Source organism: Ursus arctos, unplaced genomic scaffold, assembly GCF_023065955.2.
Source record: "Ursus arctos isolate Adak ecotype North America unplaced genomic scaffold, UrsArc2.0 scaffold_24, whole genome shotgun sequence".
NCBI lineage: Eukaryota > Metazoa > Chordata > Mammalia > Carnivora > Ursidae > Ursus > Ursus arctos.
In genome coordinates this window covers 13,065,822-13,093,542 of record NW_026622919.1, presented here as the reverse complement: position 1 = coordinate 13,093,542, position 27,721 = coordinate 13,065,822, and the positions used below count along the sequence as shown (strand labels likewise).

General features: G+C 52.6%; 1 protein-coding gene and 1 long non-coding RNA gene across 2 annotated transcripts; one reads left to right on the top strand and one right to left on the bottom strand.

Moving 5' to 3' along the window:
- Nucleotides 1-7,104: 7,104 nt before the first annotated feature.
- Nucleotides 7,105-18,174, bottom strand: CACNG1 (calcium voltage-gated channel auxiliary subunit gamma 1). The gene is made up of 4 exons (XM_026512418.4): nt 17,818-18,174; nt 9,230-9,304; nt 8,141-8,278; nt 7,105-7,842 (listed from the first exon to the last, which is right to left on the bottom strand). The coding sequence occupies exons 1-4, from the start codon at nt 18,050-18,052 to the stop codon at nt 7,616-7,618; spliced, it is 675 nt and encodes a 224-aa protein (XP_026368203.1). The 5' UTR covers nt 18,053-18,174; the 3' UTR covers nt 7,105-7,615.
- Nucleotides 8,922-24,823, top strand: LOC130544742 (uncharacterized). Its single transcript, XR_008961284.1, has 4 exons — nt 8,922-9,378; nt 11,123-12,494; nt 14,610-18,461; nt 19,013-24,823. It is a non-coding gene; the product is annotated as an uncharacterized LOC130544742 (long non-coding RNA).
- The last annotated feature ends 2,898 nt before the right edge of the window (nt 24,824-27,721 follow it).

The following is a 27,721-nucleotide window of genomic DNA, read 5'->3' as shown; positions in this document are numbered from 1 at the left end:
ACAACAAATTGCTCAGAATGGGGTAAGTAGTGGGATGGTGAGCACAGCGTCAAGGGCACAAGAAGGAGGGAAGCATGAATTTTGCATGAGGGGTTGGAGAACATGTCACCTTGTGATGTCTGAGCTGGGCCCTGCGGAATAAGTAGGCCGTTGGCAGGTTCAGAAAAGGGGCAGGCCCCGTGCCCCTCTGTGCTGCCGAGACCCGCCCAAACCCCATGGCACTTCAGTTTTAAATCCTCCAGCACAGAACCGTCCGCTCCTGAAGGACAGGACCCTAACAGATCCCTCGTTATGCCCTGCTTTAACACAGTGCCTGGGACGCAGTGTTGATATTCAGTGGTGTGGACGGGATCGTGGTCTCCCAAAGATGTCCACACCCGAGTCGTCACAACCTGTGACCCATGCCCACCTCCTGATCCCTGGACCTGTGACTTTTTGTAGAAAAAGGGGACTTTACCAATATGATTAAGTTAAGGATCTTGAAATGGGGAGATTATCTTGGATTATCTGGACGGGCCCAGGGCAATCACAAAGGTCCTACTAAGAGGCAGGCAGAGGGGCCCAAGTCAGAGGAGCAGCTGTGATGGCAGAAGCAGGAGTCAGAATGACGTGCAAACCAGGGAAGGTAGGCAGCCTCTAGGAGCTGGAAGTTCCCACCCGGAGCCACCGGAAGGAGGCATCCCTGCCAGCAGCTCGATTTTAGCCGTGTAAGAATCATTTCAGACTTCTGACCCCCAGATCTATAAGAGAATAAATTCGTGTTATTTTTAGCCACGGAGTTCGTGTGATTTGCTACAGCGTCAAAAGGAAATACACATACTCAGTAAGCACACAGTCGTTTAAAGTGAAGGACATCCCTTGTATGAGAGATGGGGACGGGCTTGGTGTGTCTGGAAAACTCTCTCTTGGCGGCCAGTGCTCAGGACACAGGGTCGCAGAGCCTGGCCTCAGGCGGTGCAGGGGAGCAAGGCAAGGGTGTGGATTTGGGAGTTTTTCAGAAGGAGCATCTGCGAAGCGTGGCTTAGTGAGCAAGTCAGGTGGCCGTCCAAGGAACGGCAGCAGTTTGCGGCTTGGGCGAATGGGTAGGGAAGGTACCATCCCTGGAGGAACAAAAAAGGAAGGGTAGGTTTGGGTAAGACGTCAGAGGTTGGGTCTGGACGTATGTGTCTGGGGTGCTCTGAAGCATCTGGGGTGCAGGTGGGGACGGGGGTGGAGACTCAGGCTGGGGTGGGCTCCCAGGGAGTGGAGAGCCTGGGAAAGAGGGACATTTCTCAGCAACAGTGACATGGGATGAGGAGGCCGAAGATGGGAGACTTGGAAACAGCCAAGCTTAAGGGGCAGGTGGGAAAAACGGGAACCCTGTAAAGAGAAAGAGGACAAAGAGAAAACGCAGGGATTTGTAGAAGGAACAGAGGCCCGAAGTTCAAAATGCGACTGAAAGGTCTATTAGAATATGGTTGGCAATGGCAAGGCCATTGGTGGCCTCCAGGGGAGCGGTTCTGGTGGCAGAGAGGGTCGAAGACAGACTGCGTGGCTGCAGAAGGGGGTGCAAAGTAAGTCAGGGGTGGCGAAGAGTTATTCTGGGACACGTGTAAGCTGATAGGACGCAGAAGGTGGGGTGGTAGATCCAGAAGGAGGGGCACTTACTGTCCTAACGCTTTCTGGCTGCTCTCCCTGCCCGCTGTCTCTGCCCCCAGCCCCCAATCTGCACCTCTGTTTGCCTTCATCGTACCACTTCCTTCCTCGAAATCCTTCCCTTGGCCATGCATAAGAAAAGCAATGCTAACTCTCTTTCTTCCTTGAACTTGTCCTCGTTCCAAATGCAGGATTTGCTTCACCAAGTGTAGCTAGAAGGAATCTTAAAGATCATCTAATGAAGGGTTCCAAACATTTTATTTAAATTTTTAAAAGATTTTATCTATTTATTTGAGAGAGAGCATGTGTGAGGGGAGGGGTGGAAGGAGAGGGAGAAGCAGACTCCCCCGCTGAGCAGGGAGTCCGATGCAGAGCTCGATGCCAGGACCCTGAGATCATGACCCGAGCTGAAGGCAGATGCCTAACCAACTGAGCCACCCGGGAGCCCCAGGTTTCCAAACATTTTAAGCAACAGAATCCTTTTCTGTAACAGTCTCTACTACTAGAATTGAAATATATAAGGCCTAGATATATAATATGTAAAATAGGCATTTTACTTTTATAAATTCGTTTAGTGAATATAATTTATAATGGCCCCGTTATGACATTCTGAAAAACACAAGGATTTGATAGATTTTATGGAAGATACAGTCTGATATCTCAGTACAACCCTATTTTTCAGTCAGACCACAGGAGCAACCATTGTGATTTATGAAGATAGACAGTGGTCTATGTGCTTGTACCATTTGATGTGAGCAGACTTGCACGGGCCTGAGTTATACGAAGATGGAGGCAGAACAAATCCTAATCCCTGAAATGCAGACAAGAATTGGAGTGTATGCAGAGAACTATCTGAAGAAACTCGGTTTTAAGGTCTCCCTAGGAGAAAGTTACAGCCTAATTTTAACTCTTCGGAGTTAAAACGATGCACATAACATTGCATGTTGGTTTCTGTTCCAGTTGGAAAAACTGGAGTCCAGTATCTCTGGACAGCTCATGAGGAACCTTCGAGAACCACTGGTCTCTCCAGAAACCCACCACCCAGCAAGATTGAACCCACATGACATGGCCAGACGCCCTGGTCTCCAGGGAGCCTCTGTCTCTCTGAAGAAGGCGAGCAGGAGGAGAAGCTTCTTTCAGCCAGACTTAATGCGCCCTCCTGCAGCGGTAAATGTCACTTCTGTGAACCCCACACAATGGTGGCTCTTTGGAGCTCCTGGAGCCATTTCTCGGCGGCTAAGAGTTTGCTGTCTGAACTTGGGGGGGCTGGCACATGAGCCTCTCAGCTTCTGTCACAGCCACCATCTCTTGTGACAACTGCCGGCTGTTCCTCCTGTCTCGCCTTCGGCCTCATTTATCATGGTTCCCGGTGGCCCCTCACTGAGGCGGGGCTGGCCTTGGTGGTTGTGTTTCCCTTTGCTCGCTCATTTTCCTCCCCATTAGAGAGGAGTACACATCGCCACCTCCCTACCTCCTGGACATTTCTAGGAAGACCGCATTCTTGTGTTCATTAGCCTCAGCAGGGCTTTGAGACAGGCGCTTGGTGGCCCAAAAGGTCCTGGGAAATGCAGCGTTTATCATCCTGGTGGAGTGGGCTGGGAAGGGCGTCCACAGCGTAAAGCAGTGACTTGGGAATTGGTGTCTGAGCTCCCTTAGCTCAGAGCCCAGAACTCTCAGGTAGTGGTTGCAAATCCCCCTCCTCCATTTCTTCATGGGTTTACCAGGACCACTCTGTGAGTGACGAGAGAGGCAAGCCTAGACCCAAATCGACAATTTCCAACAGGTCAGGTCTTTCATGTTCCAGCCAAAGGAGAGAGCGTCACCCCTTGTAATGGCAATGACCTCAATTAACTTTCTTCACCGTGCAGGAGCCATGCCTTGTGTGGGGGTGAACTTAAGGCCTCAGTGGCTGCAAATGACTGACACCATGAAATGTGGGTGAGAGGGGGCTGTGGGCAGCTGCATCCCAATTTGAACAGCAGCCATTGGTGTAATAGATATGTTCCGCCTCACAGGTTCATTAGTCCCTGTCTCTACTTCAGATCTTTTCTGAAAGTGGGCAGGGTATAAATTAGAAATGACTTTGTAAATAAAATATTTGATCAAAATGGGACAGGCCACATTGGCAGGGGAAATATTGCTGTAGGATGTGATTAAAATCTATCTTTATTGGGCAGCCGGGAAATATAGAGGTACACACAGGTCCTTGAAAGTTTTAGTCTCAAGGATGGATTAGTAAGAACCAAACTGCTTGGTCAGGACTTTCTATGTGTTAGCCAAAGAGAGGGTGAGATGTCTCTTTGGCCCCCCACCCCCCCACCCTCCAGTTACTGGACAGAGGTCAGGTGAGGACTGACTGGTAAAGGGCGCTGGTTAGACAATGGAAAAGCAGCAGCCTTGCTTCAGTTTTCTTCTGTGTCCATGGGGACGGTTGTGGCTATGTTCCACAGCTAGGCCAAGCCACAGGAGCATAACAATAGGAAAAATCAATAATCTGGATCCTGTCTTCACGTAAAATCTTGATACCGTGTTCGTCATGGATCTTTTGCAATTGTTTTGATTTAAAAAATGTCACACTTGGTAGATATCCAAAAGAATTGCAAACAGAGTCACAAAGACATACTTGAACACCCATGTTCATAACAGCATTATTCACAAGAGCCAGAAGGTGGCAGCCACCCAAGTGTCCATCAAGGGATGAATCCGGTGGTAGAGTCAGTCATACAATGGAATATTACTCAGCCTTCAAGAGGAAGGAGATTTTGACACAGGCTACCACATGGATGAAACTTGAGGACATTATTTATGCTAAGTGAGATGAACCACACACAAAAAAGATAAATACTGTATGATTCCACTTCTATGAGGTCCCTAGAGTAGCCAAATTCATGGAGACAGAAAGGAGAACGGTGGTTGCCAAGGGCTTGGGCAGGGGTGTGGGGAGTTGCTTAGTGGGGGCAGAGTTTCACTTTGGGATGAGGAAGAGTTCTGGAGGTGCATTGCATGACAATGTGAATGTACTTAACATTATTGACCTGCACACTGAAAGATGGTTAAGATGGGGGGACACCAGGGTGGCTCAGTTGGTTGAGCGTCTGACTCTTGACTTCAGCTCAGGTCATGATCTCAGGGGTGTGAGATGGAGCCCTGTGTCAGGCTCCTCGCTCAGCATGGAGTCTGCTTGAGATTCTCTCCCTCCTTCTAAGCCTCCCCACTACTCTCTCTCTCTCAAATAAATAAAAGAATCTTCAAAAAAAAAATGGTTAAGATGGTACATTTTAGGCTATGTATATTTTGCCACATTAAAAAAAAATCTCACACTCAAATATTTATCTTGATAACTGAATTGCTAGTCCCAGCTCCTCATGGAATCCAGTGAATTCTGAGGAGCTGAGGGAGTGAAGGTGTGTGAGACCTTGATCTGATGGCCGTGAAATTCACACACACCCGAGCGAGGGGTTGGAAGCCGTGCGTGGTTGCTTCGCTTTGGGGCCCTCAGAGCGAGGCCTGGCTGAACCCTGCCCTGAGGTCCAGTGGACACCCTGCATCCTGACCCAGACCCAACCGGAGCAAGATGGACCAACAGCCCCTTCTGGACATCCTTCCCGGCAAGCACAGGTCAGTGGGCTGGGGAGAAAAGCATCTTTTCCTTCCTTGGTTTGGGAGATCTGTTTCTTTTTTGGCATCAGGCTCTGTTTTGCTTTATTGTGGCATTTTTTTTCCATGGCAGAAGCTGGAGCAGATGTGAAAACGCGTCGCTCCCTGGCAGCTACCCTCAGACGCGTTAGTGTGCAAAGCAGTTTTGGGCACACCTGGGACTCTCTCGACAGAGTTCAAGTTCTGGGAAACCACACGTATTCTATTCGGCTGGTAATCCACTCAGAAGGGGTCGTGGGTGCTGAAAACACGGGCACCCGTGTAGGAATATATAATGCATACTGGCCTAATTCTGGTAAATTAGTCATAATAATAAAAATGATGACAGTGGCTTCCAAAATGGAGATTGTGGGATGAAGTCATCTGTCTTTCTTCCTATTCCTAAACTGTGGCCCCAGCACCCTGGCTGGCCCAGACATTCCTTGTCCCATTCTCTTACCTGGAGAACGTTTGCTCTCGGGTTCTGTGTCTGTCTCTTTGGGACAGTGGCCCACCAGTGGCTGTAGCACCCCGTGGGGCTGTGTAGCCTCCTCCAGGACTCACCTGCCCCCTCCCTTCCCTGCAGCTCCCGGCTTCGGCTTCCTGACATTTCTCTCACCCTGCTCTCTGGGACCCTCCTGCTTTCACAATCATGTGCCAGCCATTTGCACCACCCCTGCCTGGAAAGCAGGCTGGGCTGTGCTCTCTGTCCCCCACACCCCTCAGCTACCCCTGCAAACCCAGGCCAAACGCCTGAGATCACATCCGGACAAGCCCCACCACGACCCCCACCCAGATGCCCCCAGACTCATGCTCCTTCCTTTTAAATTGTTCTGAACAGAACGAATGCGTCTCTTCTCTCTCCCGTCACCAATGGGAACAGCGATGGGTGAATTAGCGGACTGAAGACTGTATGGTTTCTCCAGAACAGGGGTCAGCAAGCTTTTTCCATTAAGGGCCAGGCAGTGCGAGCCAGACGGCCTGTCACAGTTTATACTGGATTTTTCCCTATGGCAAGAGTATATTACTGATTACAATCTGCCCTTACCCCTTGAGTGACTGTTTTTCATTGACAGCTCCAATAAAACTTTATTTACAGACACTGAAATGGACATACGTTTCAAATATCATAAAATATTCTTCTTTCAATTTTTAAAAACCATTTAAAATTGCAAGAGCCATTCTTAGCTTGTGGACTGTATCACAGCTGGTGGTGGGCCAGGTTGGACCTACGGGCTGTAGTTTGCAACCCGGGCTATAGAGGAATGGGTGCTACCCAGGACTGGTGGCCCGTGTTCCGGGCAAGGAGCATGGGGATCCCCTCTGTCACCTGTGTCTGACTTACCATTTCTGAGGGCTAGGTGAATAGGATGGGGTTTCAGAAGGTAGAAGGTGTATCTCACGACACTCCGGGTGGCCCTAAGTGTCGGACTGCTAAGCCCTGCTTCCTGGTGTTCCTTGCAACAAAAATCCTGCATCTGAAATCAGACCCGTGTGGCGCTGCTGCTTGAGTGCTGTGTTACCACTTGGAGGCCAGCATGTGGGGCTCTGGAAATAACACCTCCTTATTTTTAACACCCTTGCCTAGGCAGATCGTCTCTGGTTTCTCCCAAAGAAAATCCCAGGGCCGGCGATCCAAGTTGGAATTCAGAACCTCTAAGTCTTATTGGTAAGCAAGACCCCGTTACCCACTCACCACCCCCCCCCCCCCAAAGTCCGCAACACAAGCCAGGAGGATATGGTTTTCTTTCTCCTTCAGGGTCATGGGGCCCCTGGGCAGGGCGAAGTCAGGAATCCGAGCAATTTGTGTGCAAGGTGTAAGGAAAAAGTACGTTTTTCAAAGAACTTTTATTTCAAACACAGATTCTACCCAGTTAAAAAATGCTCCTCAGGTGTCTTGGAAACCAAGGAGGGACCGTTCAGTTCACTGGAAAGGGTGTATCTTGTCCCAGAGAAGGAGGGAGGGGTTGGCTATTTACACAGGCAACACCCAGAACTGGTTAAGGAGCACAGGCCGTCCCTGTAGGGCTCACAGAGGACACCTGGCTCAGCGAGGACCGCTTGGAGCTCCCGCGGAGGGTCGGTCCTCCCCAGACGCCTGCGCACCTGCTGGCCCTGCCGTCTCCCTCCCACCCTGGGCTGCTGTGGATCGTGTCCACTTGCTGGATTCCCAGGGAAGCCTGTCACAGCCCAGAGAAGGGCTCAGAGAGGGAAGCAGCAGCGGCTGTCATGGGGTAGGTGGGACCGGGGACAGGTGGAGCTCCCTCCTCCTCTCTAGAACGTTCTGGGCCAGGCTCGGCTTCCTGAGGGGAAAGCCCCGAGGGGGGCTGGGGCTCCGGGAGTTCTAGTGCTCGGGCTCGGCGTCCATGCAGGACTCCCAGGGGTTCTGGGGCATTCGAGGCAGGGAGAAGAGTAGGAGAGCCAGGCCGCCGAGGAAGAGGAGGACGAAGGCGGCGCAGGCGCAGGCGAAGGACCAGGAGTAGTTGTACTCGATCCACACGGTGTGCTCGCTGTCGATCATGCGCTTCACCGACTGCCGCGTCACCTCCACCGACACGAAGATGCACAGGCCTGCGGGCCGAGCGGGACCTTCAGGGCCTCTCCGAGAGCCCCGGCCCTGCCCGCCGCCCACCCCGCGCGCTAGCGGGTCTCTTGCCTCCCTCTCGGTGGGAGCGACCAGCCCGGCTCCCTGCGCCCCCAGATCCCCGCGCGAAATGCACAGCCTGCCCGGCTCTGCCCCGCCGCGCGTCCCCGGGGGGCTGCGAACCTGACCCGGCCGGCCCCCCATCCCCAGGTCGCGGCAGAGCGGGGTGCCGCGGTACCCCCCTCCCCCCAGCCCCGCCGCACGGGCAGGAGCCCCCCGCGCCACCTGCGAAGGCGTAGAACATGGACGCGGGCCTCAGCAGGTAGTCCCGCTTCTTCGGGAAGGACAGAAGCGCGCAGGTGGTCCCCATGATGATGAAGCCGAGGCTGAAGATGGCGATGGCGGCAGCCGAGATGCTGTACTCTGCGGGACAGGAGGGTGCGCGCGGCTCAGCGGCGGCCCCAGGGCCAGTGCCGCGCGTCCTTGTGCCCACGGCCCTGGGGAGCACACTGAGGGTCCGAGATGAAGCCCCTCACTCACAGTCACACAGCGGGGGGGTGGGGGGGGGAGGATGGCAACAAGACCCTCTCCCCACTCCCGGGGGCAGAGGCCTGGCAGCAGCCCTGAGCCACCACGTGGCTGCACACCTTTCTGGAACAGAAAGCTTCCTGCGAGCCAGGGGGCCAAGGGCGGGCTGGGGCGGAGGGTGGTCTGTCCTGGGACGCCGAGCAGCCGCTACAACCGTGGTTTGTTTCAGGGCCCCGCGCGTGATCGTGTGTGCGCGCGCCCATGCGCCACACGTGTAGCGACTGCCAGAGTGAGCGTGCTCATGTGTGCACTGGCACATGAGGCGCTCTCCGAGCGGGGTGTGCGCGTGCGCGCCCACACCCTGTACAGGGTCCGCACCCCGGCCCAGGTGCTTCCCGGAAGGCTCACCGGGGCACAGATGCTCGCAGACCCCTGGGCGGCTCCCCTGGTTCCCCCCCCCCCCCCCCGGGGCTGGGGTGACTGATAGGCGACGGAGGGAATCAGTTCCCCGTCCACTCTGACCCAGCAGCCCTGGAAACCACACAGGGGTTTGAGGAGGGTTCCCCATCACTCCGGCCTCCCTTGGGCTCGGGAAGAAGAGGATTCCCTCTGCAGTTGCGGGGCCTGCCAGGAAACTTCTCGTTACAGGCTCTCTCAAGCCCTGATGGACCCTCAGGACGGCTGGCCACCCAGGACTGTGGCCTCAGAGCGCAGGGCATGACGCCGGAGCTGCTTTTCATCGCAAGCAGGCAAGTCAGGGCTTTTGTGCCAAGTGATTTTCCGGCTCAGCAGCCTGGCCAGGAGGCACTCTTCCTCACCCTCCCCTGCTTTCCCCCACCGGCTCACCTTTCTGAGTAGTGACATGGAAGATCTCCGAGGTCTCGCCTGGGTTAAAATGCCTGAAGTAGGAACAGTTTTTCTCTGCAAAGGAGGGAGACAGCCTGTGAGTTGAGCCAGAGGGCCTGCAGCCCCGTCAGAGGCTCCACCAAGACAAGGTGGGTGTGACAGCCCCCTGGACTGGCCCTCTTCTCCCTAAACCCCGAATCTGGGCTGAAACAAACATCTTTCTCTGACCCTAGGACCAAAATTTCAGTAGGATGAGGGGGTTTCCTAAGAGGCTAGGAGGTCTTCGGGAGGCAAAGGCTGACTCAGTCGAGAGGGCACAGAGTACTGAGGGTACTGAGCCCATTAGGCAGATGGGGTAACTGAGGCTCAGCAACTCGTTTGGCAGGGGGTGCAGGGAACACCGTCCACAAAGGGCCAGACGGTGGTTCTCACCTGGGGCTTGGTGGGCAAGGTCTGGAGACACGTTTGGTGTCACAACTTGGCAGGGTAACTGACGTCTAGTGGATAGAGGCCAGGACTCCCGCTAACCATCTACAACTACAGGACAGCCCCACACGACATAGAATTATCCGGCCCCAGCAGAGCAATAGGGCTGAGGTTGAGAAAGCCCGGTTGCACCAAAATCTAGGGCTGTGTTTCCTATCAGTATACGGGCCCATCCTGATGCACTGGGTGTGAGTGGGAAGCAAGTGATGTGTTTCAAAAGCTTTTCAGATGATTCACCCAGTTTGGGAAGTCCTGCTCCAGGTCCCTTAAAATGCCCCCACAGAGAGCTTTTCTGAGTGGGCCAAATGCCTGGATTTGCGTGCAGGGTAGAGAACTTCCATTCAAAGGCCAAATGTGAGTGACCATCACGTCATCTCATCAGACCCTTGACATCTGTGGCCAGAAAAACCTGCCCTGGCCTGCTGCTTGTTCTAGCAGACTGGTGTCAAAAAAGCCACAGAAGGTCTGGGAACAGGAGGACCAAAAATCTGGATTTGATGGGGCGCAGAGGAAGGACTAAGAATAAAGAAAGTCATGCTGATTTTAAACACAAATTCAGGCGTAATTCCTCTTCCAATTTTCTCCTTTAATTTCTCTTGTAACTTGACATACTTTAAAATCGGAGGATGTTCTTACTGCTTATTGACTACAGTTTAATGTACTTTACTCCATTTTTAGGAAGTAGGCGAATGGTTTTTTAAAAATATATATTATTTTATGTTTCTTTAAAAAAAATTAAATTGGGTTGCTTTTTATTTGGGTGAGGCCCTCCATTGCTTTCTTCTTCCTGTGAGTCCATGACCCTCAGTAAAAGACACCCCCACCCCTAGTTTAGCTGGCATCTAGGTCGTGCGTTCATTTCTTCGCTTGCAGGCTGTATTTACATTATCATGATTATGGACGCCTGGCTTCCTTTGGAAAGGCACCGGCGGTGTGTCCCAAGTCCTAGCTTTCACTGGGTTGCCAGCTTTCTTCTATCTGACCTAAATCCTCTTATTGCCACTTAAGCCTGTGGCCTCCCACTCTTTTCCCCTCCCCCCACGTCAGGGTTGCTGCTGCTGGCATGATGGAGACAGAAAGGACCCCTGGAGCCGAGCCTGGTTAAGCAGCAGTGAATGTTCTGCGAGGTAAACAGCCTTCTCTTTGAGCTTCTGTATTTAAATTACTTTCCTTCTGAGCAGAGTTACCTGGGGTGTCTGACTGCCGGGCGGTGATGTCAGAGTTAATGCTGCTCTTTTCTCTCTCCCAGCTTCCGGTGCTATTTTAAAGCATCGTGCAACCCTCTTCTGTTAGATTATTAGCTATACATTCTCTTGAGTCACCGCTTCCGAATGGCTCGCGCTATGTCGTAAGTCTCCGTGTGTGTCTCCCTCTGGACAAAGGAACATTTCTGTTTCATTCTTTAAGGGCCAATTTCAGTTGTCATGAAAACGCTCTGAAAAGAATTGACTGGATTCAAGTATATTCACGGTCAGCTGCCTCCCTGATGACTCGCAAGCCGTGAGTTCAAAGCCTTCGGGGCAGAGGGCCTGAGATAAAGGCCCAGCAGAGTCCGGCCAGAGCACAGCGATTCGGCAGCCGAGCGGCTCTCACACAGATTGTGTTTGTGTTGTCAGCCCGACCAGATCAGCGGCAGGCTCCATCCCGACAGACCGCCGCGTGCATCAAAACCGTCTTAGCTCAGACCGTACTGGGATGCTGCCTGTCTGGGGAAGCCAGCCTGTGGATTTTCTGGGGGAGATTTTCCCCTTCGGTGACGCAGGGACACTGTCCTACTCCCTCTCCTCCCCTATTAAATGATGTCACCTTCTGTGGGATGGGGGTCACCCAGTGGGTGGGCTTCCCACACAGGGCATCTGGAAGCCTCAGCTTCTCTCTGATGTGGCTGGACCTGGGCCCTGAGAATAGATGGGCCAACTCCGTCCCCTCTCTTGAACTTGGCACATGAGCAAGGCCAGCGTCTTTTGCCCTGAACCTGGGGGGTAACATCTGCTCTAGGACCCCATGGCTGCCCATGGAAGACCACAAGCCCCTTTGTGGTCCCTGATGACCCCAGCAGGGGTGGGGGCACATCAGACCCAGGCGTCATTCCGGACATGTCCAGCACCAACAAGATGCTTATTCAGGAAAAATCAAGCCAGACGTCTGCCTGTGTCACTCAAGATTGCCCAGGGTCCTGTTGAGGCGGGCAGACCCCACTTCTGCCCCTTTGTCTGGGGGGTTCTGGGTACACTGAGCATCAAGAGCAACTTGAAGAACATCAGAGATGGGCCGGGTGTGGGCCACATCATCGCAGGTGAGGGGCTTGGAGGAGAGAGGCCGTGACAACTCTGTGACAACTGTGTAGACTCTGAGCCTTCCTGCCTCTGCCTTTCTGATGTCCTTCCATGCCTTTCCCTGGCTTCCATCACAGCTGCACAGAGCTCAGGGCTTAGAGCTTGGTCTTGATGGATTATAGCCCCTTCACAGGGCAGAAGAGGCAGGTGCTTTGGATCAAGTCAGTGGAGATACCAACGTCAGGGTGCCGACCGGGGACCAATCATCAGGAAGTTGGAAGTTCCTCCAGCCTCCCTTGTCTCTGCAAATGGCTCATGGTGAGTCTAATATTTGTTTTTCTGTTGTTTTTTTTTTTTTTTTGTATTTCAGAAATGTCTGTCATAAGCAGTCATAAGACTCAGTGGTCTGAAAACTTAAGTGGGTTATTTCTTTAAAAATATGGTGAACTCGGGGCATCTGGGTGGCTCAGTCAGTTGAGCATCCAGCTCTCGTTTCAGCTCAGGTCATGATCTTGGGGTCGTGAGACTGAGCCCCACGTCCGGCTCGGCACTCACCGTGGAGTCTGCTTAAGACTCTCCCTCTCCCTCTGCCCCTCCCCTCTGCTCTCTCTAATAAACAAAAATAAATCTTTAAAAATAATATGGGGGACTCGGCCATTGAGCTTGACTGGAGTTGGAGTATTCTGGTTAACCAAGTAGTCTGGTTAAGGGAATGACTGCACAGAACTATATCTAATTGTGCCGGTTTCAAAGAACTACAGCAGAAGGCATGTTTAAGTCCAACCTGAACTTGAGTTAATGCAGGTTTTCTCTGATAGTTGCTGTTCTATGGGGCGGGCGGGGGGCAGTTTAGTTATGGCATGGGTCTCTAGCATGGGCTCATGTGGATGGGAAAGGGAGACCCTGAAATTCTTGGGGTCCATAACATGATGTTCTTTCATATGGCTCCAGTTCCTGCACCAGGTACTGGAAGAGAGGACGGGCCATACAGGAAGTGGGTTACTGGGGCAGTCTGTTGCCTTAGCCTAGAGAGACAGAGCCTGAGAGCAATAATATTCCGCCCAACCCAAGGGCAGGGGATGCCCCCTCTGGGGTGATTCACTTGGGCTTTCAGACAGACAGCCTTTCCTGACAATGGGGGAAGACCCTACTCTTATTTGGAGGGCATTAGAATTGACCTCAGATGTTGATCTTCCAAAACTCTTTGGGTCAGTGCGAAAAACGAAATTAGACAATTCATGTAGTTAGAGCCTCCAGCGTTCTATGGCTGAGTGGAACCTTGAAAAGTCTCCTCTATTGAACCAGCTCGTGGTCGAGCTTCTTCTAAAACCATGTCATGTCAAAAGTTGGCCTCTTACCAGCTTTTAGGAGTTGTGTTTGTACGTACAGTGGGGGGTATTGTATGGGAGTGGGCTGGAGAGAAAAGGGGCTCTGGATTTGAGACTTGGGTGTTGCACTTGTGAGAAGGTTAGCTTTCGGAAGGCCACTCTGAGCCCCAGTTTTCCCACATGGAGAATGAGAACCACCTGAAGAACGAGAGCCTCCTTACTGGGTGGTTGTAAAGGAGTGTAGCATAGTGACAAAGACGGTAAATTTTAGGGGTATGAAACCTCGCTGCTCCGCCACGGTCAAGTTACTCAACCTCTCTGTGCCTCATTTTGTTTATCTGTGAGATGGGATGATGATGCCAGTGTGGACCTCATAGAGGATTTTATGAGGATTAGATGAGTGTATATATATTTCTATTTGTCATCCCACAGCCTTCTGGCCTCTGTGGTTTCTGGAAAAATATCAGCTGTAAATCTTATGTTAGTAAGATTCCCCTGTATGTGATGAGTCATTTCCTGCTGCTTCCAAGATTCTGTGTCTTTATCTTTCAACAGTTTTGATCATGATGCATCTAGGTGTGGATTTATCCTACTAGAGTTCATCAAGCTCCATGGATTTGTAGATTAATATTTTTCATCAAATTTGGAAACTTTTCAGCCATTATTTTTCTGCTTTTCTGCTTCCTGCTCCTTTTTCTCTCCTGTCCTTCTGGGACCACCATTCTGTGTATATTGTACATTTGATGCTATCCCACAGGCCTCTGAGGCTCTCTTCATTTTTCTTCTTTTTTTTTTTTTTCCCGTCTATTCCTCACACTAGCTAATCTCAATTGTTCTGTCTTCAAGTTAACTTATTCTTTTTTGCACCTGCTCAGATCTGCTGTTGAACCCTTCTAGTGAATTTTCCATTTCAATTATTGTAGTCCTCAATTCCAGAATTTCTGTTAGGTACTTTTGTTTATTTTCTTGTGTGTGTGTGTGTGTGTGTGTGTGTGTGTGTGTGTGTTCTTTTTAAAGATTTATTTACTTATTTGAGAGAGAGAGACAGAGAGAGAGAGCATGAGTGGGAGGGGCAGAGGGAGATGGAGAGAGAATCTCCAGCAGACTCTGTGCTGAGTGTGGAGCCAGACGTGGGGCTTGATCTCATGACCTGAGATCATGACCTGAGCCAAAACCAAGAGTTGGACAGTTAACCAGCTGCACCACCCAGGCACCCCAAAGTTGTTTTTTTTTTAAAGTGGCTCCATGCCAGCGCAGAGCGCAACACGGGGCTTGAACTCACGCTATTAGGTCCTTTTATAAAAATTTCTATCTCTTTGTTGATAATCTGTATTTCATGAGACATCATTCTCATATTTAGTTGTTTAGACTTTTTTTAGTTCTTTGAATGTATCTAAAATAGCTGATTTAAAGTCTGTAAGTCCAATAGCTGGGCCTTCTTAAGGATCTATTGGTTGGTTTTATCCCCCTTATGTGTGGGCCATACTGTTTTACTTCTTTGCATGTCTTCTGATTTTTTTAACTTAAAATTTAAATTTAAAGTTGGAATATTTAAACAATATAGTGAGCAACTCTGGAAATCAGAGTCCCATCCTTCCCTAGGGTTTGATCTTGTTGCTCAAGTGACTTAATGAATTTTGGAAAGTCTTGTTTCCTTTGTCATGTGGGACCACCAGTCTCTGCTCAGTTGGTAATCAGATCACATTTTGTAAAATGCTTGGAAAGAATACGTCTCCCAGTCTTTACTGAGGGCTCTGTGCTAAGCAGAGAGCTAAGCACTCCACCTAGCAGCCTACATTTCTGCCTTAGCCTTCACTTTCTGCTTGCCCACAGCCTCAAGATCAGCCCAAGGTGAGAGCTTAGGGCCTTTTCAGGGCTTTCCTGTGTGCCATACAGCACTCTGTGTGCACAAGGCCTTCTAAATTCTCCAGAATGTGTTGGAGCTTTCCAAAGCCACCTATGGACATCTCATTCTCTAGCTTTTTTGGTTAGCCTATGGTTTGCCCTAACTGTTGCCTACAGCCTCTGGAAGCTATGCTATTAAACAATTGTTTCTAATTGTTTTTGACAAATGCCCCCTGGGAAAAAGACTGTTTCCACTGAGTGAGCTGAACGTCAGGTCAAATAAAGACAGCCTTGCAAGGGGGGACTTCCAGGGAACCACCGGACCGATCAAATAATGATAGTTCTCTGGGAATGAGGCTTTGAAAGAGATCCGGCCCCATCTGTCCCCTTTGGGGATGCCAGCCTGCTAAATTTTCACGGTTTTCAGGCTGTTGGTTTTCAAGGCTATGACAGAGTTGGGGAGTGGGAAACAGGAATAGACCAAGTTCAAACACCTCAAAACTCACCATTCTTACTGAGATTCACCTATTTTTCTCGAATAACCTGCAAGACTGGTTAATTTCCAGCATCCTGAAAAAGTTTGCTCTGACCATTGTTGTCAGAGTTCTCATTGTTTTTACGGAGAGTCTTACTCTGCCATTTCTTCTGATGTCATTCGAAGTTAAAATATGGAAGGCACTGAAAACAATATTCGGCAGATGGTGCTAGATTTGTGTTTGTGGTTATTACTGCCATTAATAATACACGAGAGCGCCTATATGAACTCTCTTCCCCCCTCCGGCAAAGGGTAATCCCACAGAGCACAAGAAAGGTGGGTGGGGAAGGGAAAAGGTGTCCATCTGCAGAGAAAGGAGAGGGGAGAAGGTAGGAACGCACTTCAGAAGCTTGTCGGGAGTAGGGCAGGGCTCACAAGTGTGGGAGGGAGGATTCACTCTGGACCAGTGCAAGAAGGCATAGAGCTAGACTCTGGTCAGGCTTAAGGCCAACCCATGCCGGCTGGTCGTCTGCAGCTAACGTCCTGCTTGTCTGTCTCTTCCTTGTATGGACTTGCCTCGCCTCCCTGTGCATCTGCTCTATAAACTCAGCAGGCTTTAAAAGGTAGGTGCTTCTGAGGACAGGTGGACGGGAGCATGAGAGTGCATTCCCTGCGCGGTCCGGAGGGAGTCCGCCTTACCCTGCCCCTGCCCTGCCCATGGGAACTGGCTGGATGATGCGTCTGTTTACGGGTGTGCTGGGCCGCGGCTGAGGAGCGTGGGCATGTGAGCTATGCGATACCCTTCCAAAGCACATGTCCACGTCTGTTAAAACCCTCAGCCCTGGGACTCAGTGTTTCTAAGACAGCTGGGTATTTCTGAGTCTTCCGGGTATCTAGAGGGCAATGAGCAAGGCAGGGGTTTTCTAGAGCCAGCAGGAGGGAAAGGAGGAGGAAAAAGAGAAGTGGAGGCATGGGGTTTGGGCTCCCTTGTGCCACCCACAGACTGCAAGATCTCTGGGGACTTAGCACTGACTTCCTTGAAAGGCAGGGTTCAAGGAACACCCCGTCTGACCACAGAGGGAGTGATTCTGAAAATCAGGCAGGTGACTGTACTCACCCTGGTCCACTGACAACTTACAGTGACATTGGTGAGCTCTGCAAGGGACTCGGTGTTGCCGAGCCCAAGCACTGTATTTTACCGGAGGAAGCAGAGGCTGCAGTGGGTTTTGTGGACCCCAGAGTCACGGCGGGGGTCGTGGGCAACGCATGACGGAGCCCAGACCTATGACTCTCCATGCTCTTTCCTCAGCGTGGGCTCTGTCTGCTACAAATGTGGAAGGCTCCCCATCTGTAGAATAGACTGGTCACCCTCATACCGGGTGTTCTCGACAGGAGCTCACCTTTGATGTGTGCTTCTGTCCCACGGGACGGAATCGAGGCACACACTTAAATCTGAGCAGGAGGACATGCTTCCCAGCTCTGAAGGGGTCTGAGCCAAGAGGCCACGGTTCGGACAGGAGTGATGGTCTGACAAAAAGCAGGTGGCTCGACTACAACCAGGTCCTGCTTCCCAGGTGTGTGGCCTCCGCCGGCTGTCAAGGCCCCCCGCACACAGAAGGGCCCCATGCTTGGCTCCGGGCTTCCCTGTTGCCACCTTGAAACTCGTGTAAAAAATCACAAGGAGCCCTGCGTTTCCGTTTTGCACTAGGCCATATGAATTTGGGGGCCCATCCTGTCTCACGCCCAGCCGGGAGGCCCTGGAGGGAGCGTGCCCGCCACACGTGTCCCTGCAGCCTGAGCACTTGGGGCCGCCGAGCCCGTCCGTGCGGGGAGAGAGCGGAAGAGTGGCGCCCGCGGGGGCCAGAAGCCTCTCGTCTGGGAGAGCCTTGGATTCTTTCCCGAGCCTCTGGTCCCACCTGTGCGGCCCTGTGCTCGGGGTGAAAAGCCGGAAGCCTCAGCAGGACAGAAATAGTGAGAGACAAACGCCCTCAGTTTACCAGGCGGCTCCAGCCTCCGGTGTGACACCTGCAATTCGGATCCTCTTCCCCGGGCACAGAGGGCTGGGCGGTATTTCTGTTCTGAGGCAGGGACACCTGCCCTCTTTCCCACGGGCCCCTTTTCCGGGGGGAACGAGGACGGGCAGGAGGCGGGGACGGGATCAAGGAGCGGGTACGTTACCCCCGGGCAGGGTGATGGGTCCGCAGGTCTTGTCCTTGCTGTCAGTCATGACAATACGCTTGGTGCAAATCCGCCAGAGGCCGAAGTGGGCCGCCTCGCAGGTGGCGTTGTGGTGGTCCAGCTCGGGGCTCAGCACGGCCCAGTGGTCGGTCACCACGGCCACCAGCGCCAGCACGACGCCCACCAGGATGCAGAAGAGGGTCATGCGGACCTTCGGCGCTTTGGTCTGGGACATGGCGGTGGCGGAGGAGTGGGTGCCCTGGGCACGGTCCTGTGGCAGTGTGTCTGGGGCAGGTGGCCGCCAGGCTGGGGAGGTGGCGGCGGTGATCGAGCTGGGGGTGGAAGCTAAGTTTAGTGTGTCCGGCTGAGCCAGAGGGGGCTGGCCTCGGGGCTGAGGGACACCAGACGGGGCTGAGCAGCTGCCCAGACGTGTCAGGGGCCTGAGGGAGGCTTCTATTAATGCACATCTCAGGCGTGTCACCAAGGATAGCTTCTCCTCAGGTTTCAGGGCTTTCTTTTCCTCTTGGGACCTGAAATACCTCAAGGAGGGGCCAGGACAGAAGGCTCTAGATGGTGGCTTGAGATCCCCACGAGTGGCAGCTCAGTGGTTGGAGGCACCGAGGGGTAGGCCCCAGGGACTCTAGGTGTGTGGGAATCTGCTTGCTCTGGGCTGCGGGAGAAAGGGGCACTGCTGGGTGGGGGCAGGGGACCCTGGAGGACACAGGTGCCATAGGCCAGTCACGAGTGGGGCAGGTGTGAGTGGGTCCTTGTCCCGGAGGTTTGGGGGACTCAGGATCCTGCCTAGGGATATCTTGGGGATTCCCCCTTCCAGAACCTCTGCAGCCCTAGCCTGTCCCCAAACTGCAGGAAGATTTCCGGTGGTTCCTGGGCCTGGCATTACCCAGCACTGTGCCTGGTGTGGGAAGGCATTTTTCTTTTCCTCCTTCCTTGTTTTCTTTTTTAATTTAATTTTATTTATTTATTTATTTGAGAGAGCTCAAGGGGGATTTGGAGAGGCAGAGCGAGAGGGAGAAGCAGACTTCCTGCTGAGCAGGGACCCCCCCCCCACAATGCCCCAGGCTCAATCCCAGGACCCCGAGATCATGACCTGAGCCGAAGGCAGACACTTAACCCACTGAGCCACCCAGGCACCCCTGCTTTTTCCTTTTCAATTCTCCTCCCATCCCTCCAACAGGGTCTGGAAGGAAAGCTCCGTGTGGGGTTAGTAAGTCTTGGAAACATTTCCGATGCTTGCAAATCAAAGAATAGCCTGGAGAGGACAAGGAATCCAGCTGGACCTGACTGTCGTTCTGGTTTCATTTTACTGCTTCAGTTTTACTTCTGTTCAAGATTTGCCAGTTATCTTTTCATTTACAAAATATATTTAAGTAAAAAAGAACGGAAGTGGGTTGATCTGCAGGGGACTATGAAGAGGCTGATGGTATGTGGACACAGCAGAGGAGAGAAGACCGTTTGGGACGGACCCCAGAGAGTCCTGCCTGCCTGTGGGCCCCGGGGCTCGAGCCCCTGCACCCCTCCTGCACTCTGCATCTCTTCCTTATCAGTTGACCAGTTGCCTTTTTGGGGATCTGTCCAAGAGGCTGATGTGTCCCCAGGAATAGACCCCCGAGCTGGGCAGGGTTTTGAGCTTCAAGATCCTGGCCTCGGGTTGCCACAGCTTCCAGAAATACTCTTCCTGTGTGCGGAAGCACACTCAGGTGTCCAGCCTTGGAACCACAGACTGTTCATAATAATGATAACATCTTGAGTGTTTACTGTAATATATCATTTGCTGTACTAAGCCTTTCCACTTCATTGCCCTGAAACTTCACACCAACCCATGAGGTGAGTGCGACTATGACATCCTTTTTACAGATAAGGATACAGAGGCTCAGAGACACCGAGCAACTTGTCCAAGGTCACACAGCAGGGAAATGGTGAAGCCAGGTTTCAGAACCCAGAGCCCACACTCTGAAGCAGTGGTTGGAGCTGGGAGGAGAGGTCAGGATCTATTGCATAGGGGGGTAAAACTATCCTTTTCCTCTACCCTTCTAAGTTCTCATCTCAGGCTCCCGTCACAAGAGAAAGGCATACACATTTATTCGCTCTAAGTTTTCCATGACATGAGAGCCTTGGCACGGGAAACGAAGACCTAAAGGAAAGGTTCAATCTGAGTGTTTTTATGCACTGGGATGCATAGTGGGATGAAGAATGGAAAGTTGGTGAAAAATATTGGAAAACAAGAGGCCGTGAACTAAGTTCATGAACTGGGGAAACAGCGAGGTCGGTTTAGATCCCTCTTGGGGTCCTGCAGATGCAGGAGCTCCTTTCCTCTGGTACAGGGAGGAACCTCCCACCCGAGGGTCTCGGGGCCTGCTTCAGGGCAGACGGGCGGGGCAGGGGGCCTGGCAGCTGCCGTTCCTCGAACTCCTTCCACCGAAACTATTCAGTATGCCAAGGTGCCATAGTTTGGAGTAATGTGCCCTGCACCCTGTCGTGACCAAGAAAAGGAAGCTGCAGCCTAGAGAGAGGACGTGCCGAGCCAGGCCTGTGCAGGGACCAAGCACCAGCGCTGAGCTGAGGCCTCTCGTCTGCAGCCACAGGCCAGCTGAGGCCAGTTACCGCTCACCCTTCGTGTTGCAAACCAGCCTCCCCATCCAGGTGGTAAATCTGCCGAGAGCTCCTCCCTCAACCTTCCTCATCTCCGCTATGCTTCTCTCCCTGCCCCAAACCTCCTGCCTCAGTGGGGGGCAGGCTTGTGCAGCATGGGGGGGGGGCGGTCCTAAGTCCTCCACCCCAGGGAGCCGAGCCTTAAAGATGGATGGCCTCTTCCTTTTGAAGTCGTCTTTGCGTAAATCTGCCCCATGTGGGCAACTCCAGGGGCTGCAGGTGAGTCATCTCCCACCCCCAGCCCTGCCCCAGCCCCGTTTCCTAAAACTCCTCCAAACAGACCTTTTCTGCTCATGGGGGCCCCTGCCAGGCCTCCTGCGCAGCTCTCCAGAACCTCGCGGGGCCGGGGAAGGGGCTCCGTGGATGCCAGCGTTTGCCGGGAGCCGGGAGCCGGGCTGGGAGATATGTGCACCTGCGGCCGGGGCCTCCCCTTTGCAGGGCAGGGGGAAGGAGGGTGTCCTGGGGAACCAGCCTGCTAGGGAAGGAGCGGCCAGCCATGGAGCCTCTCTCAGCTGCCCTCCTGCATCTTAAATGAGGGCGGAGACGCTGGCCGGTCTGCTGGCGGGCATCAGGGACAATGCTCGTTACCTGCTTAGCCCGTGTAGGTGTTGTGGACAGAATTCTGTCCCCCCTCAATTCAGACGTTGAAGCCCAGACCCCAGTGTGATGGTATTTGGAGGTAGGGGGTCTTTGGGAGGTGATTAGTTTAGCCGAGGTCAGGAGAATGGGACCCCATGATGGGATTAGTGTCCTTACAGGAAGAGATACCGGACAGCTTGTTCTCTCTTTGTCTCTGCCACGTGAGGACTCAGTGAGGTGAAACCCAGGAAGAGGGCTCTTACCGGAACCCAACGGCGCTGGCACCCTGATCTAAGACTTCCAGCCTCCAGAACCATGAGAAAGTACATTTCTGTTGTTTCAGTCTATGGTATTTCGTTATCTGAGCTAATAGGCAGTCATACCCAGGATGGCTAGTGATATTATTATTACTTACAGACCACAGATGGATCGGCTTTCTCTGATGGGTGGTAAGCTTCTGGAGGGTAGAGACAATGAGTCTGTATCACATACTCGTTCTGGGTGCCCTCTGAGAACACCCCCAGTTCTGTGCCCAGGGTGGGATCTCCATAGATGTTTGTTGAATGACTGATGGATGGCTGGGTGGACAGATGGATTAAAAAAGGGGACAGAAACTCAAATAATTTACCCCACCAGATGATCCTAAGGACCTTTTTATGTGGTTTGAGGACATAGGGACATTAGAAATGGCAGTTGGGGCAGATCTGGGACGGCTTGGACCAATGGCTAATTTGCCTCGAGGTGCTGAGGGACACTCCAGGAGGGCATCATTGTTACCTCTGTGGTCAAGTTCAAAAGGAAGCAGCCTCCTGAGAGCCAACATTTTCTACAATCTTTAGATATGCCACACTCGGCTAAGCAGGAATTGTCTGTATTTTACTCCTCCAGATGAACTAGTTTTCATTTGTCCCAAATGACTGCTCTTTTCCCAAGAAGGACCAGACATAACTAGGGGAAGGAAGGAAAACATCTCCCAGGGGTGGACCTCGTTCGGAGCTGGGACCAGGGCACACCTGGGAGGGGCTGAGGAAGTCTTCCTCGGCAACCTGCTGATCTAATTTTGAGCTCAGCCTTAATTAGGCTGAGCCATGGCCTTGGGCGTTTGATCTTAAGATACCATAAAAAAGCACGGTGCCACCCGGTTGGTCCAACCTCTTTACACCACTTCATCCGCCCCCTGCACTGTTCAACTCAGACCCTCTGTTGCATCGGGCTTGCTGCCCCCAATTCCGTCCTGCGAGCCCAGGGGATCAGGAACTCTTCCATCTTTGAGGCTCACGATGGTGCCACGCTGACCTCTGCTACTGTCATCATGTCTCCTCCTCTGACTCTGCTGCCTCCCTCTTTCCCTTAGATGGACGTTATGATGACACTGGGCCCACTCAGATAACCCAGGAACAGCTCCCCTTCTCAAGATCCTTACTTTAATCACATCTGCAAAGTCCCTTTTGCCACATAAACTGACATACTTGCAGGTTCCAGGGATTAGGACTTGGACATCCTTGGAGGCCTTGGAGGCCACTATCTGCCTACACGCGTGTTGATTTACAATTTGCTTGATTTTCTCTGGCATCACCTTGCAGCTCGGGTGCAGGAGAAGATGGAAGGTGAGATTAGGAGGGTTGGGGTCTTCCAGGAGGGAAAAGCTAGAAGGAAAAGGGCCAAGGGAATGGAGGGCACTGGCAAGGATGAGTTTAAATGATGTCTCTTGATGGCCCTGCAAGGGAGGTTGGAGAACAGGTAGAGTGGTGGTAAGGGAGAGGAGGAGTGGAGTATTGGCAGCTGTGGTCAGAGAGGAGGACAGTGTCCCAGAAGATTCCAGGGGGCAGGAGGACGGTAAGGCGTGCTGCCAAGATCCAGGTTGGAGACAAAGGTCATTGGAGGTGAGAAAGAAGGAGAACTGTGAGACCAGGAAGTTGGGGTGGTTGGCCCCATGGATGTTGATGGTGGCAGGACATGGGGTGCAGAGGTGAAACCTCTGATGAATGTGAAGGAGTGGCCAGGAAGGTGTTTGAGAGATGACAGTGATGAGAAGTGGCTCGGGGTGGTCTACCCCAGGCCTTCAGAGAAGGCCCCCTCACTTCCCTCTCTTGCTATTACGAGTCCAAGAACATGAGTTCATAGCCTTCTCTGACCACAGACTTCTGTTCCTGAGGTTGTACTGGCAGTTTTGTTGGAAGCTGCAAGTTTAAAAATATCTGTATCAGGTGTCTGAGCCCATCTTCCCCTGGACCCTGAGGTCCCTTGGATTCCCTTTCTGCCTTTGCAGCCCCACATCTCTCGGGACTGAGTATGGGGCTGAGCAGCCAGGAACGTCATGTTGGGAACGTGGGCAGGGAACCCCAGCAGAAGAAGGGACAGCTTTCACCAGGAGGACGGTGTGTGTTGGGGGAGTCATGTTCTTAGGAGAGAGGATGGTTTCATGTGTCCATGGAGGTGGAGCTGCAGGGAGTTCCAGAATGCACAGTGGAGGCAGAGAATGGAAGGGAGGACTGGTGCATGGAGAAGAAGCCTAGAACCAGCAGGGTACTAGAGAGACGGGGGTAGGGGAGGGGAGATTGCATCTTCCAAAAATGACCACAGAAGTATATCTGAGCCCACATGTTCTTCCAGAACCTTGTCACTCCTCATCAAAAGTATAGACTATTTCCTCTCCTTCAACTCAAGCAGACTTTTGACTGTCTTCACCCTTAAAGTGCAGTGGAAGTGACTTCTGAGACTCCTACCTTTCTCTCTCGCTCTGGGGACACTGGCCCTTGGACCCAGTCCCTATGTTGTGAGGGACCTCCAGCCACAAAGAGAGGCCATGTGTAGACATTCAGGCTGAAAACAGCAGCTAAAGTCTTTGCCAATAGCCAGCGTCAAGTGCCAGACACATGAGCAAATAAGCTTCCAGATGTTTCCAGCCCCCAACCATCGAGTCTTCCAGCCAAGGCCTCAGACATGGCAGAGCAGAAATAAGCCATCCTGATACTCTCTGTCAAGCAGAGATAAGAATCCATGACCATGTTTAATGGTTGTTTAATGCCACTAAGTTCTGGTGAAATTTGTTACATGGCCCTACTAACTGATACGCTCGGAAAGAGAGGAAGGAATTACAGTTGGCCTGGCCAAGGATGGCTGAATGTGAGGCCTGGAGGAACGAAGCAGCCCAGCCTTCCAAGAGAAACTTGGCATGAAGCTGCATGCCAGCTACTGGGGAGGGCAGGCTGTTATCCCCCCAGCCCAGACACCCAGGTGTGTGTGTGTAGACAAGATCCTGAGTGTATTTCGGGGTGGATGAGGAGTCTGATCTTTTCATCAGCCTCTAGGACAAAGCTAAGCCAGAAGTTCATAGTGAGAAGTCACCAGATCTTAACCAAATGCCTCCTGAGAATCCCAGCACTTTGGCCCCATTCAGACACCATTTAAGATCTAGGGAGCAAACAAGCCATGTCCAACAATAGGACACGAGTCAGATAAATAGCAACATCTCTGTTTTGTGCAGCCATTAAAGATGGTGGTTTCAAGGAGTATTTAAAGACACAGGAAGGGGCCCCTGAGTGGCTCAGTGGGTTAAGCATCTGACTCTTGATTTCGGCTCAAGTCATGATCTCAGGGTTGTGAGATGGAGCCCTGTGTGGAGCCTTGGTCAGGTTCCTTGCTCAGTGGGGCGTCTGCTTGAGATTCTCTCTCTCCCTCTGCCCCTCCCCCCCACTTGCACACATGCGTGCTCACTCTCGCTCTCTCTAAAATAAATCTTAAAAAAAAAAAAAAAGACCTGGGAAGATTCCCCTGACGAAAAACAGTGACCAGAGGCAGCGTATTAAGCCACACCCCAACATGCACTGGGGTGCACTGAAAGGTTATACCTGTGTTTATGTCTTGGGTAGTGGGATTTTGGCTGATAATTGTTTTCTTCAATTTCTCTGTATTTTTCAGATTTTTAAAGGTAAAAGCGAATAGTCTTAGGATTAGGAAAACATAGTATTTGTTTTAAAAAGGACCTAATTCTTTGCAATTTAATTTGTGGATCCTGAAGCTCCCACAGGGTTTAATGTATCACGGAGAAAACTTATCAGGGGACAAAGGTCAGGAAGCAGGTCCTTCCAAGGTCCCCGTCCTGCAGTTGTAAGCACAAGGAAAAGCACTCGTAACCACGGCAAGACTTCCGCGGCAGACTTCTGTTCCTGAGGTTATACCAGTGGTTTTGTTGGAAGCTGCAAGTTTAAAAATATCTGTATCAGGTGTATGGGCCCCATCTCCCTCTTTGGATTCTAAGGTCCCTGAGCGCCTCTCCTACCTTCAGTCCCTCACCCCACCCCTCCTGTCTAGGGCTGGGCAGCCAGGGTGCTATATTAGGAACCGGTGCAGGGAGCTGAAGTCACGTGCTGGCTCTGAGCTCCCTGCAGGGAGGCCTCCCCTCACCCACTTGCCCCTCCCCCTCCCCCCAACCCAAGCCTCTCCTCTGTGCCAGCCTCACACAAGGGCCCCAGACCTTCTTGTGCAGCCCGGCTCCCAGTGGTCAGGGCTGGGCTCTTGCAGCCTACATGGCCTGGGAGGAACTGGGAAGGCCCCGGTAAGGTTTGGGGGCCGGAGGCAGGAGTCCCGCGGCAGCTGTGACCACTACCACTTGGTGGCCCAGAGAGCACTGGGGGAGAAACGAACGGGCTTCAGCCAGAGAAGCAGCTGGGCAGGAGCTGTGGGGGGCGCTGCCCCGTATTGGATCGGCTGGCTGACGGGTGTCTCCCAAGCCAAAGTGCCATGGGCACGGCGCCCTACGGGCCTGGCTTTCAGAGTACCACCACTTAGGGCTGTTCTAGAACAGTCCATCTGGAGAAACTCCTTGTGTGTTGTCAGTCAACAAACACCCCTGAAAGCTCACTCTTAATGCTCATTGCTGAGCTGGGGTATTTATGGGGTATGTTTCCTTGTTTCAGTTTTATTCATTCTCCCAATAACCCCGGGAGGGAAGGCCACCTCCAGGAGGAGGGAATGGGGTGGGGGGGCCCTGAGATGTTGGGGGCCCTGCCCAGTGCTGCCTGCCGGTGAGTCGGTCTTTCTGGCTCCGGGCCCCATCCCTGCAGCTGTCTGGTGGGTGTGGGCAGGGGAGGGCTCCGCAGCTGTTCCGTCCCAGCCTCGAGCTGGGCTGGGTTTCTGGGCTTGTTCTCTGGTGGTCTCTGTGGTTGGATTCAGTCAGCCTTTTGCCCCCAAACCCAGGCGCCCCCACTCCCACCCAGGACAGGTGGCCGTTTCCCCATTTCCTTCTGCTACAACCTATCTGTTACCTGAACTGCTGGCTCAGAAGCAAAGAGGAAAAAGGCAAAGATCAGAGAGTGTCACAGGGAAAGGAAATCCTGGAAATAAATGAGTTTTCCTAGTATGTCCACAGCGTCCATGCAAATACCATGCGATCCTGCGCCAGGGACCTCCCCCTCACTCACCCGCAGTGCCTTAGTCTCCCTCGCTGTAGAATCAGGCCAGTGCATGGTTTTTGGCATTATGGACATTTTGGACCAGATCATTCCTGGTAGGTGAGGTGTAGGCGTAGTATGTTGAGTAACACCCCCAGCCTCCACGCACTAGATGCCAGGAGCACCCCCCCCTTCCTAGGTGTGACAGCCAAGAATGTCTCTAGGCACTGGCAGGTGTCCCTCGGAGAACAAAATCACCCCTGCTTGAGAACCACTGGGCTAGTGGCATCTCCCTTTCATGGTCATTGTGAACATCCTCAAAAAGGATTTCCTTCCTTCTTTTTATTCTTCCTTGATCCCTCCTCCCTCTTTGGGCTTATTTCCTCTTCTCGGATGACTACATCAGATGAGATGATTCCTAAAGTACCTACCTTTCCTGCCGGGCGTGATGTCCAGTGACTGCGGTTCTTGTTTGGGTCAAGGCCCAAGCGCAAGCCTATTCCTCCAAACCTTGGGAGGGGGGAGCCTGAGTCCATTTTACAGATGGGGCATCCGGGGCAGAGAAGAGGCCGGACATCCCACCTGGGCTGAAGGAGGGCCCAGGTCACATGGAGGTGGATGCAGTCCCAGAGGAAGTGTCAGTGTCGAGGGGGCATTCCCCCAAAGATTGGTGGTGGGGGAGGCAAAAGAGGGAGGTACTGAAGGGCACAGACCAGGGAGCTGAGACTGGCCAGCTGTTCCCCTACCCGGCTTCCTTTCCCCCGGGGGCTGGACTACATCTCCCATCTTCCCTGGCCCTTAGAGATGTGACTTTGTTATTGAGTTCTGGCCAACGGCACCTGCGCAGGGGGGACGTCACAGCTTCCTGGTCCATTAAACTTCCCCACAAGACTCCCCTATTCCCAAGATCACCTGCCCACTGTCTTCTCCTTTGGCTGCTGGATGTTGATGCCAGGGCAACGTCGGAAGCCTCTGTCGAAGATGAAGGAGCCTTTCCCTCTGAATGACCGTGTGGAGCACAGCACGCCCCACCCGCCCTGTTGGTTGGACTTGACGCGAGTGAGAAGGCAGTTTCTGGTGCGTGAAGCCATTCTACGAGTGGAGGGTTTGGTTACACTCGTAGCCGGCTCTCAGTGCTGCAAGCGAAGGGAAGAATGCGGGGCCACGTTTCTGGCTCTGACGCTGCAAACTAGGGTGGCAGAGTTTTTAGTTGGCAGGAACTTGTGACCACATGAGCCCCACGTTGTTGGCCCTACCCTGCC

Coding starts and splice junctions, on each gene's coding strand:
- CACNG1 (XM_026512418.4), bottom strand. CDS start 18,052: ATGTCCCAGACCAAAGCGCCGAAGGTCCGCATGACCCTCTTCTGCATC. Junction 8,279..9,229: donor CCATGTCACTACTCAGAAAG/GTGAGCCGGTGG, acceptor CCTGTCCCGCAG/AGTACAGCATCTCGGCTGCC. Junction 7,843..8,140: donor CATGTTCTACGCCTTCGCAG/GTGGCGCGGGGG, acceptor CTCGGCCCGCAG/GCCTGTGCATCTTCGTGTCG.